At 62.5% G+C, this 11532-nt stretch overlaps 1 protein-coding gene across 2 annotated transcripts in view; it reads left to right on the top strand.

Moving 5' to 3' along the window:
• Positions 1-6115: 6115 nt before the first annotated feature.
• AHNAK2 (AHNAK nucleoprotein 2) overlaps positions 6116-11532 on the top strand; it is a 43346-nt gene continuing 37929 nt past the window's right edge. For both annotated transcript variants that reach the window (XM_028851941.2, XM_077942009.1), the window contains exon 1: positions 6116-6421. In XM_028851941.2, coding sequence (XP_028707774.2) covers positions 6367-6421 — 55 coding nt within the window. In that variant the 5' untranslated portion in view covers positions 6116-6366. The remainder of the gene's footprint in view (positions 6422-11532) is intronic.

The following is an 11532-nucleotide window of genomic DNA, read 5'->3' as shown; positions in this document are numbered from 1 at the left end:
GGGTCCTGCCTGGACTCTGTCCTTGCTTGAATCACCCCTTCCCTCCCTGGTCCTTCTCAGCCAAGCTACAGAAAAATTTAATTTTACAAATGACAAGATGAGATCATTCTCTGCACCTTAGACCCAGCCTCGTGTCCCTGCTCCTTCCTGAGGGGCAGAGCAGCTGGGCCATGCAGTACGGGAGCTCTTTGGTCAGACTGTCCAGGACTGAACCTTGGCTTGGCCACCCCAGCACCTCAGTGACTCTAAGGACGGTGATCAGGAGCTGGCTGGGTTTGTAGACCAGGCCTGGGCCTGTCTTGCCAGCTTAAGGGCAGTGTCCATTCCTACTGCTGCCCCTCATCCACTGCATTGTCCTTGCTGTCCTTGAGGCCCAGGGAGCTGGAAGGGGGGCAGGAGGAGTGTTGTCCTTGTGTACAGGTGGGGAAACTGAGGCCCCGCCCCAAAGGCCTGCATGAGAAGCAGAGCTGGGACAGGAACTGCTCCCCTGGTTCTCTGCAATTCCCCACCCCTGGCTGGGCCTCAGCTTCCACGTGGAGAGTGTGTGGAGCATGGTACCCCCAGGGTGGTTGGAGGATAAAAATGACTCATATGGGTTGATGAGCTGGTGTAGTAGCTGAACAGAGCCCCACAGAGATGTCCACATCCTAATCCCTGGAACCTGTGAATATGTGACCTTGCTGGGTCAAAGATACTTTATAGATGGGCTTAAATTAAGGCTTTTGAGAGGAGGAGCGGAGCCTGGATGATGGGTGTAATCACAAAGGTCCTGAGAAGGAAGCAGGAAGGTCAGAGTCAGAGAGGAGACACAAAGATGGAAGCAGAGCTGGAGTGATACAGGATTGCAGATGCCTCTGGAGGCTGAAAGGACCGGGAAACAGATCTCCCTTGAAACCTGCAAGGGAGGCTTCCATCCTGCCCACACCTAGAACTGGAGTTGACAAATGCGCACATGTTGTTTTCGACCACTGCGTTGGTGATATTTGGTTATGGCAGCAGCAGGGAACCAATACACCTGAGTGACCCCTTGCAAACCACTAAAAGGTGCCACCTCGGGGAAGCCAAGGTGCAGAGGAAATGGCGGTGGCAACCTTGACATCAGGTGTGCAACCCTGGTTGCAGGAGGAGGTGGGGCAGTCCAGGTAGCTGCTAGGCTGCCGCTGGCTTCTTGGGCCAGCTTCTGGGCAGACCATCCTGCTTCACGGCACAGCCTGAAGGGCATGAGCTGAGGATAAGGCTTCCAGGTTGGCGATCGGAGCAGCCACTGCTCAAGTTGAACTGGCCCAGCCGATAGGGGAGACTGGGCCAGAGAGGGTGGGTCCCCATTAAAGTCCGGGTGTGGGGGAAACATTAGCCATGACTCCCGAGGGGCATGGAGGGGCAGGTGGAGTGTGGTCAGGAGGAGGAGCGCATGTGGCCCTCCCAGGACCTCTCCAGCCACCTCAGTCCACCCTGAGCCCCAGCCCTGCTCAATGGGTGTGTGGGGAGCACCTTCCCTTCTGCAGAGGAGCCGAGCTTTCCTACCCTAGTCTCAGGAGGAAGGGGCCAGCCTAGGTCCTGGGGCAAGTGCCACCTGTCACAGAGCCCCACAGTCATCTTGGGATCTCCCAGCATCACCTGATGAGCAAGGACTGACTGGGGAGGGGTCCCCAGAAACACCCAGGCATCCCGGTCTTCTGGGATCCTCAGCCCCAAGTCCCTAGGGCAAGCTGGGAAGTGTGCGTGTCCTCGCCTCTGGCAGCAGCAATGGCAGGGCTTGCAGGCGGCAGCATGGGAACCTGCTGCTGCTCAGATCCCAGGCTAGCACACACGGACTGCTGAGCCAGAGGGCCCGATAAAGACACGGGGGTTGAAAGAAAACCACCCGAGTGGAACGATAGCAGCACCCCGACATGCCCCACCACTGCCACATTTCCTGATCCCAGCTGTGGGTGCAGGGGAAGTGGACCTGGGGACATACCCAGGCCTGAAACGGGCACCCAGCTTTGGGGGAGAGGGAGGCGGTTAGAGGTCAGGAGTCGTGTGGTCAGGCAAGAGTAGGAGGCTGGGTGGACAAGTGTCCCCCACCTGGTCACGGGGGTCCTTCCCTATCATCTCCATGTAAAAGACTGAGCAGGGGCAGGCAGCAGCTGAGACAGTCCTAGATGCTCCCACCTCACCTCACACCCCTCCATCTGGGCACGGGGCTGGGCTGGATGCAAGGCTGGGGCTGGGGCAGGGCAGGGACCACAGCAGAGCTATTTTTGCTTATGTTGCTGCAGCTGCCGCAGCAAGCATCAATCATTGATGCTGTGGGCATCCCTGCCTGTGGAGGGTGGAGGCGAGCAGTGCCAGTCAGGCCATGGGGGCAGGGCAGCGGCTCTGCTGATGCATCAGGGCCTGGGGAGCCTCGGTTTCTCACCCAGGCCCCACCAGGGCTTACGCCCCAGGCCCTGGCACCCAGCCTCAGGAAGGCTGTGGGCAACCAGTGGGCTGGGCCGGTGTCCCCATCTCGGTGGTCCAGGGAAGAGGTGGAGGCTGCGTGAATGGGACGCCTTCTCCCCGGGGTGGCGCCTGCAGCAGGTGTGGGGCCTTGTATGTGCCAGGGGCGGCTGTGAGTTGGGCTTGGGCCTGGTGATGCTGTGGGTGGGGGCATGAATTCCTGAGTCCAGGCCCACTTCTGTGGTCCTCCCTAGCCAGGCGTCTGTCCCCAGAGGAGCACATGGGGAGGAGACTGGAGCTGGGTGTGCTGACAGGAGCGCAGGCTTCAGCTGGTGGGGAAGGACTGGGATGGGGGCTGGTAGCCCCTCTCACCTTCTCCCATGCTCCCACAGCTGTGACCCTGGAGCCCCATTTCAGCGGCTGAGGCCCTGGTGTGTGGGTGGAGGGATTCTGGCTGGCCCCTGGGGAGCCAGTCCCCAGCCACACATAGCCGCAGCCTGCCCGTTTGTGGGGATACACTGCCCAAGTTGCAGGCCCTCCCAGAGGCATCTGGCGTGAGATAGAGCCCTCAGGACCCCAAGTTCCCTGAGGTGGGGAAGCTCTCTGGACAGACACCCCAAGGTGTCTTACTCAGGACACTCTCAGCTTAACCCTCAAGCTAGGAGAAGACCCCCAGAAGGAGGGTGGGAGGGGCAGTCCCCAGCTCCCCTGACAGTCACAGCCAGACTGCAGCCCCAGCACCCAGGGCGGGGCAGAGCCAGAGGCCACTGCCGAGAGTCACCAACCCTCTGTCTCAGAGTGGGCAGGAGAAGGGAGGAACGGCCTCCGGGTGGAGCAGGCCCTGCCCAGACCCCATCCTGAATTCTGGGCCCTGAGTTCTGAATTCCAGACCCCCTCCTGAATTCTGGGGCCACAGGGGAGCACGGCCCAGCGGCACGTGTGTGTCTGTGCCCACCTTGGAAGTGGGCAGCCCCATGCAGGGCGGAGGCGAAGTTCCTGGACCCGGGAAGCTGTGATTGGCTCTGGGATCATTTCTTAGCCAGGGGTGGGCAGGCCCAGTGTTCACAGCTAGGTAAAGGTCTCTGCCACCCCAGGCTGAGGGGCAGGACCAGGGCAAAGTCCTCCCGAGTGTGGGGTCCCCACACTCCCGTGACGCCCCGCTGAACTTGTGCTGTCACTTGGTCCCCACCAAGATGGCCTGGAGGGCTCTCTCGTCTTGCTGAAGGAAAACAGAGGCAGGGGCAGCAGGTAGTAGCCCAGGGACGGGGACATGTCGGGGGCAGCCCTGGCCTCCCCACCAAGGGCTCCATCCTCACCCGTCCCGCAAAGCTGAGGGGAGTCCCCATAGCCCTGTGCAGATCACGCCAGACAATCAGGAGAGGGGCCAGTTCAATTGGATGGGGGTCCAGCGGGCCACAGGACCTCGTCAAAGGCACACACCTAATGGGGCTGAAGACACAAAGGTGGACGAGTGCCCTGAGCTGCCCCTCATTCCCAGGCCCTGCAGTCAAACTCAGACACAGAGGACTGGCAGGCCAAGCCCCCAGCAGACCAGGCAGAGGCATAGATGCAGTCAGGGACACACACAGAGGTGTACGCACCCAGGCACCCTAGTGGCTCTCTCCCTGTGCCCAGGGAGTGACTGACACCGGGTGAGCAGAGCGGGGTGGGTCCCTGGGGAGGGAGGTAAGTTCAGGGCCTCTGGACCCCAGGCAACAATGCTCAGCCCTGAAAGAGGGACACTTCGAGGAGTGGGGGTAAGACCCACGCCAGGTCCACACATGAGGGGGAAGATTGTGCCCCCCATGCCTGGCCTCATGAGGAGGCTGCCAGGGCCTCTTCCCGGCAGTGGCTCTGGCGTCCGTCTGACCTGCTGCTGGATGGCTGCCCAGTGGCTGCAGCGAGGCTAACGGGAACTGTCTAGAGTGAGTCATCGCGCCCTGGTGGCTCACCTGGGCCCGCTGGTTGTGCGTGGTCTCCGAATGAGCCAAGGAATGTGTGTGCCCTGTGTGTATGTGTGCACGTGCGTGGATCTGTGTCCTGGTGTGGGTGTTCATGCGTGCAGGCCTGAGTGTGTATGAGGCTGTCTCTGAGTGTATCCAATATCCCAGGTGGCCTGTGTCTGTGTCTTGGTGAGTCTGTGATCTTGTCTATGAGTGTGTTGCCTGCCTGGCCCTTCCGGTACAGCCTGGCCTCTTCCCACCCCGGGAAAAGGTGTGTGTGTGTGTGTGTGTGTGTGTGTGTGTGTGTGTGTGTGTGACGGAGACAGCATGTGTGTTTGTGTGTGTCTCTGTGTATGTGTCTGTGTGTCTGTGTCTGAGTGTGTCTGTGTGTGTACCTGTGTATGGATCTGTGTGTCTGTGTCTCTGTCCGTGTGTGTCTCTGTCTTTATGTGTGTGTGTATCTGTATGTGTGTCCGTGTGTGTGTGTGTCCCCGCATCTGACCCACACCTGTGGACATTGCCAGGCAGCAACTCCTTGGTGGTGGTGGTCCTCTCCTGGGTCTCTTCTAGCCCTGCCTCCCCCCATAATCCCTGCAGAACTCCACTCCTTCCGGTGTGTGCCCAGCTCGGGTCTACACCAGGCCGGGTGTCACCAAACTCTTAGAACTGCCTTGGGCCCCTGCCCTCCCTGTCCACACCACAGGTGTGCTGCCTCTGTGTGGTGCCCAAGCTCGATCCCAGGAAGGCTCCCACCCTCTGCACTCTGTCCTCACCAAGTCCGCTCTGCCTGAGTATCCCGGGATCCTTTCACTCCCTCCCACACCACAGCCCTGGTTCCACTGCTCGTATTTCCAGTTGTGCCCCATGCCAACACCCCTAGCCACCTGTGCAGTCTATCCTCAGCTCTCATCAAGCTCAGAGACCCTGCTTGGAGCCTTAGGTGGCACCTCCTACCCACAGGAGCCCCCTCAGCAGCCTTGCTGCCCTGCCCCCGCCCACTGGGCCTGACTTTCAACACCAGACCTTTTGCCCCCATTCTCTGCACACACAGTACTCTGTTCCCTCTCTCCAGAACATTCTTCCTACACTGCCTGGCTCATACCTCACCCCTAAGGTCACAGCTAACACTGCCAGGAGCCTTCCAGGACCCCCGTTCCCCCGCCCCCAGGGCAGTCCCGCCCTGCAGAACGCCTTATCCTTGCAGTCTTGCCTGTGTCTACACCAGACCTGGAGCCCCTGGGGCAGGGCCAGTAGGGTGCTGGTTGCCGCTGTGTCCTAGGCCCTAGGCTCTTGACAAGAATCAGTAGAAAGGATGACTCTGGGCGGGGTTCTGGCTCCAGGACGGCCCCCCAGCGCTGGGTGCTCCCGCACGCAGCGCCCACCCCGCAGCCCTGTCCGTGGCGCCCTGTTCCCGCTGCACGCTCTCAGCCGCGTTCTCGTGTCGGCCACCCCCAGCCCCTGCAGAATTCTGTCTTGTCCTTCTGCTGCCGGATCACTTCCTGGGGTGCCCGCGACCACTGTTGTCCCCTCAGGCTGCCCCCCACCCAGCTTGTGACTAAAGTGTCTGTCTCCCCCGGAGTGGGAGGTGAAGACAGCGGCAAGTCCAGGAGCCTAGGTGCGGGGATCCTGAGGTCGCTCCCTGGCGGGAATCCAAAGTTAATTCTGCGGACGCGACAGGCGGGCCGGGGGCGCGGAGCGGGGCGGGGCCTGGCCGGGAGGGGCGGGGCCGCGGCGGCGGCAGCCAATGGGCTGAATGAGGCCGGCGGCACCGCCCGCAAGCGCGCTCCGCAGTGGCCCGGCCGGGCTGGGCGGACCCGGGCGGGGTCCTAGCTGTGCGGCTGGGTAGCCTGGCGCGCGGTGTCCGCAGTCTGAGGTCGGCCGCCCGCGGCAGCGCAGAGCAGCGGGGCAGAGTGCGGCTCCCGCCCGCCCGCCCGGTGCGCCGGAGCTGGGACCAGCGACTGGACGCGACGGGCCGGCAGGCCCGCACCGCCTGGCCGCCGCGATGTGCGACTGCTTCCACATGGTGCTGCCTACCTGGCCCGGAACCCCCGGCAGCGGTGCGCCCTCCCCGCCTGCAGCCAGCTCCCGTGGGGCGGGTGGGCTCCGCGCGAGGGCGCGCGCCGGGGCGTGTCCGGGGACGCGCAGTGCGGGCTGTGGGGGCGGGGGACTCGGGGATGCCGGCTGGACTCGCGCGCTGTTCTGGGCCTCCCCGGCCGCTGGGGTCTCTTCTCCCGTGCCTCGCGTTCTACCTGTCCACGACTTTCGGTCCCTGCTCCTCTCCCGGCCTCTGGGGCTGTCTCAGCCGCTCACTTTGTTTCTCGGTGGCTGACTCGTCTCTGTCGCGCACTCCCTCTGTCACTCGCGGTCCCTGTCTGTCTCTCCTTTTCGCTCCTGCCCCGCTGCTGGGACACTGTCTGGTCGAGAGGCGGCCTCCTGGGAGGTGCTACCGCGCTCTGGAGCGGGGCTGGTGTCTGCATGGGGCATGAAAGCCGGGGCCGCCGGGACACGGGGCACCTGCACCAGGCTTGCCCTCTCACCTGCTTTGGGGGAGAGCAGCCAGGCTGGTCCGGGAGTCTGGGCTATCCACTTTGGTCCGGGGCTTCTAGGCAGGGTTGGGCAGCGTCTACTGTGTGGCTGTGTGGTGGGGTCGCTGGGTAAGTGGAGGCTGTGGCAGCGCTAGGCCTGAGGTCTGGGGCCTTGTGAGGGGCCTGAATGGGGTCAAAGTCAGGCCACAGGGTCCCTCAGTGCTGGGCAAGGGAAAGTGGGTGCTACCCACTGGCATGCCCCCAGGGATGGTCAGTAGCCTCCCTCTGAGCCGCAGGCTACGGAATGTGTACCTGCTGCTTTTTGTGTGTCTGTCCCTGCACTGGGCCTGGTTCCAGGGCCTGGGTGTCTCAGCATCTTGGAGGGCAGGGCTGGGGTGGGGGGGCAGTCCCTTGGGCTAGGTCTATGCTGCTGCAGCCTGACCACACCCAGGGCCTTGGCAGCCACCGGCCAGGGGGTTGGGCTTCGCCAGCACTGGCACGGGCTGGACCCCACTCCTTGGGGAAAACAGGTCAATGCTAATGGTGCCATGCTGCAGGCGCAGAGGGGTGCCCTTGGCCTGGGCATGCCCCCCAGCCGCAGCAGGCACTACCAAGGCCCCTCCTGTGGTCTGTTTATCTGGTGCGCACTTAGGGTGGGAGACTTGTCTGAGGGACTCCAGAGCAGGGAGACCCCTACAGCGCCTGCTTCACGGTGTTGCAGAAGGGAGTCCAAGGTGTCTGGGCTCAGCAGCGGGAGGGTGATGGCCCCGGTGGGCTGGAGGCCCCCGGCCCCCTCCTCTTTCACTATGACTGGCCCTGCCCACATGGCTGCAGGTTGACCTCCTCAGAGGGAGAAGGGCGGGGCCCCAAGGCATGGGACCACTACCCTGCCCCCAGCTTCCCTGCACAGCCTTTCCTCTCCACTTCCTCCTCGCTCAGGGGCACCCAGAGACTCCCAAGTTGCAGGGTCCAGGACCACCTCATCCACCCCCTGCCTCCACAGAGGCCTGTGCTGGCTTTGTGGTTCCCAGCCTGTCTGAGGCAGTCCCTCCCTGCGTCCAGCCTCCAGAACCATCTGCTCTTAGAGAATAAGGTCAGTGGCTCTCACTGGAGCTTTGGTAGGAGACTTACAAGATCAGAGCCCTTGGGAGTTCTGTCCAGCACGCCAGTTCCCAGACCCTCCCCAACCCTGCGGCCTGGGAATGTGCATTCCTGACAAGCACCCTGCCACCTACTGCCTTTCCCAGCCTGGATTTGGTCCAGGCCTTTTTCACCGGCAGTCCCCTCTCAGCAGGCTGGAGATGGGCGGACTCTCCCCTGCTCTAGTCTTCCTGTCCAGTTCAAACCTGCCCTCTGCCAGCCGCACCAGGCACCAGCCCAGCAGGGAGCCATCTCCTGGGCAGCTTTTGTGCCGAGGCTGCCCCCTGGTGGCCTTGCTGGGAACACCCCACGCAGCGCTGCCAACTGTAACACCAGCCCGTTCACTCCCAGCGGGCTCTGGGTGTCACACCCTTGCCTACTCCAGGGGCGGGTTGCCTCCTTCCCAGGGGCAGAGCTGGATCCCCGATAGCTGGGGAGACAGGGAACCCCTCCCCGGCCCTGGCCCCCACCCTACACCTGCTGCCCCTGGCTTGGCCTCAGCACCTCCCACAATGACAACCCAAGAAAGCACCACCGTGTTGGGAAGGCCCCAGGTGCAATGACATCATGCGAAGATGTGTGGGTGGTCTCTCCTCTGGGATGGGGGTCATGAGATGGCTGGGCCCTTTCCCAAGAAGGGTGCAAAGCAGGGCAGCTGTGGAGGTGGTCTGCCTGTTCTGTGCCTTGCTGGTGCCTTCTTCAGGGCCTTGGGCTGCAAATGTGGGTCAGGACCTCACATTCGGAGACGGGAGTGATCGCAGCTGCCTGTGCTGCTAGCGCCATGCAGCCAGGGATGCCAAGTGACAGTGCGGGCGGGCCTGTCACCACCCTAGTGTCTCCCTGACTGGGTCGTCCACACTGAGGGAGGGCTGTATTCCCATTCTGCAGACAGGGACACTGAGGCTGGGGACCGTGAGGCAGTGACTGACTCCCTGGGCTTTTAGGGGCCAGAGCAGAATATCGCATGCTTTGGTCAGTGACATGCTGTTCTGACAGGTACTGGCTCTGCCCTGCCCCACCAGGCAGGGTGACTGCAGGCAAAGGAGCCCCTCTGTGGCCGCTAGTGGCAGGAATGGGCCCTGAGGAGGAGGCAGCAGAGGGCATCCTGGAGTGCCCTCCAATGAGGTGGCCTCTCAGAAGCCACCAACAGTGATGTTGTAAGTGTGTTCCTAACAACCCCAGCGCTTTCCCTGGTGGGGAAACGGAAGCTGAACCACCAGGGAGGGAGGCTGGGCTGCCTGCTGGCCTCTGGCTCCTGCCCCAAACCTCAGGAGTGCCCACCTGATGCAGCTCAGGGAAGGGGGTGGGGCTCAGAAGTAGACAGGAGGGTCAAGCCCGCAGAGCCTCCAGTTCCAATGCCCCGGGAGCCCCCTCCCTCCTGGCCTTCTCCATGCCCAGGAAGCTGAGTGCCCACTCCCATCTGGGCTCATCGTGGCTGGGCCTACAGCAGGAATGCCCTCATTGCCTTCTCTCCATTTGGCCAAGCTCTTCTGTCCTGGGCTGGGCTAGGAGCTGCCTCTTCTGGGAAGCCCCCTGGGTTGCTGGGCTCACTCCCAGCTCTCCCTTAGACTCTGGCCCCCTCTGTGTCCTTCTCTTGTGACACCTATGCTGAAAGCCTCTGTGTTTCAGGCTCAGCTGGGGGCTGGCTTGGCCAGGCGTGGAGAAGTATAGGTGCTGGGGAGGAAAGGCCCCCAAACCCCAGCAAGTGGGGGGCACTGCCATCTGGGGGTCCCTGCCACCCACTTCAGGAGTAGAATGACACATTCTCCCAGCTTGGTCTTCTGGCTGGCAGAGGCCCACCCTGCGCTCAGGGCTGGTGTGAACTGTGGGAGTGCTTCCCGTCTGGCTGGCTGCCTGTTCACCCATCCTTCTGGGTCTCAAAGCCACCCCGGGAGCCCTGGGACCTGGGAGGTCATACCTCAGCAGAGCAAGGATCCACCCATTGCTCATTCAACAAACGTGAACCCTATTTTTGTGGCCAGTGCAGCCGCAGGGGGTACAGAAGGGCCAGAGAGGGCTCCCTGGAGGAAAACTGGCCCAAATGGAGACTGGGACTGGTCATGAAAAAGAAGCGGAGGCAGAGCAGGAGGAGCTTGCAGAGGCTGAGGGCGAAGGCAGGGACCTGCAAGGTGTTCAACCCAGTGCATCTGGGACGGGTGGGGTGAGGATGGAGAGGTGGCAGCGCCAGCTGCTGGAGGGATGGCTTTGTCCTGAGGGCACCGGGCAGCCCCATAGGTCTTAGGGCAGTTTTGGCAGGAAGGAAGCTGCTCCATGGGGGCTATGGAGGCCAGGTAGCCTGGAGGGAGCTTAGCGGAGTCTTAACTGGACACACAGGGAGGACGGGCCATGCCCCTCTGCTCCTCTCCATCCCCTCTAAGGGTGATGGGATCCCTGGCCACGCTGTGAGCTTCGAGGGTGTCTCCACCAGGCCCCACCTGCACTCAGTCTGAGCCTCCAGATTTCCCTTTATTTTTCTTTTTTTGGAAGCCATAGCCTGGCCGGGAGCCAAGGACTTCCTTGCTCGGATAAATATTTAATAGTCAGAAGCACTTTCTAAAATGGAAACATGGAGCCGGGCCCAGGAGGCAGGGGGTAGGGAGGGGCTGGGGCGGGAGGCGGTGATCCCCCATCCCCGCACCTACCAGAGGCCCACAGAGTTATTTGCAGCCACCGCCCTCCCCCCGGCTGCCAGTCCCTGCCCTGCCAGCTGTGCTGCGCAGACTTGGACTTGCTGACCCAGTGTGTGCTTGTGAGGGTGGGAGTGGCATCGGGGCCTCCTCTCTGCAGAGCTCTTGGGAGGGACTCCTTCCTGCAGGGGTGGCGGTGGTGGGATGGTAGGCAATTGCACAGGCTGTTTCGGGTAGGAGTCCAGAAAGGGATCTCAAGCCACACCCCTGCCTGGACGCTGCAAAGGGTATAGCCAAGCAGGGGCAGCTGGGGATGCCTGGGACGCGGCAGGGGCGGGACACTTTGGAGAGCCTCACTGGGCTATGTCCGTGTGAGCCCTGCCAGCTGGAGGGGCTGTCAGGTGATGGCGTGTGGGTGGGCAGGAGGCCCCATGACTCAGCCCCACTGGGTGGAGTTAAGGCCCCCTTGTTTAGGGCTCCAGCCCTCAGTCCTTGGCCTGCTCCTGCTGCCTGGCAGGCCTGGCTCCTGAATAAGCCAGTACCGTCGGCTCCTTGGTGACACATGCCCTGAGAATGCCAAGCTTCATGCCTTGGCCTCCTCCTGGCTGATTCACCATCCGCTGCCCTCGGCCCTGCCTGGCCCCCGCCAGCAGCCGAGTTCCCATGGCGACCCCTAGCTGATCCTGGGTCCTAACAGCTCTGAGCCGGGACTAGCTGTCCAGTGCACATCACCGGACATGCCGGATCTCAGGGTCCGTGATGTGGTGGCTCAGCAGATGCCCTGCCTGCCGTCCCTCCAGCTGATCAGACACCTGCCTGACCACTGAGTCCCACCACGTGGTGCCAGGAACTGAGGCAGGTGAGCAAGGCCCTGCC

This window comes from Macaca mulatta, chromosome 7 (assembly GCF_049350105.2).
Source record: "Macaca mulatta isolate MMU2019108-1 chromosome 7, T2T-MMU8v2.0, whole genome shotgun sequence".
Taxonomy (NCBI): Eukaryota; Metazoa; Chordata; class Mammalia; order Primates; family Cercopithecidae; genus Macaca; species Macaca mulatta.
This window is presented reverse-complemented; position numbering and strand designations above follow the sequence as displayed.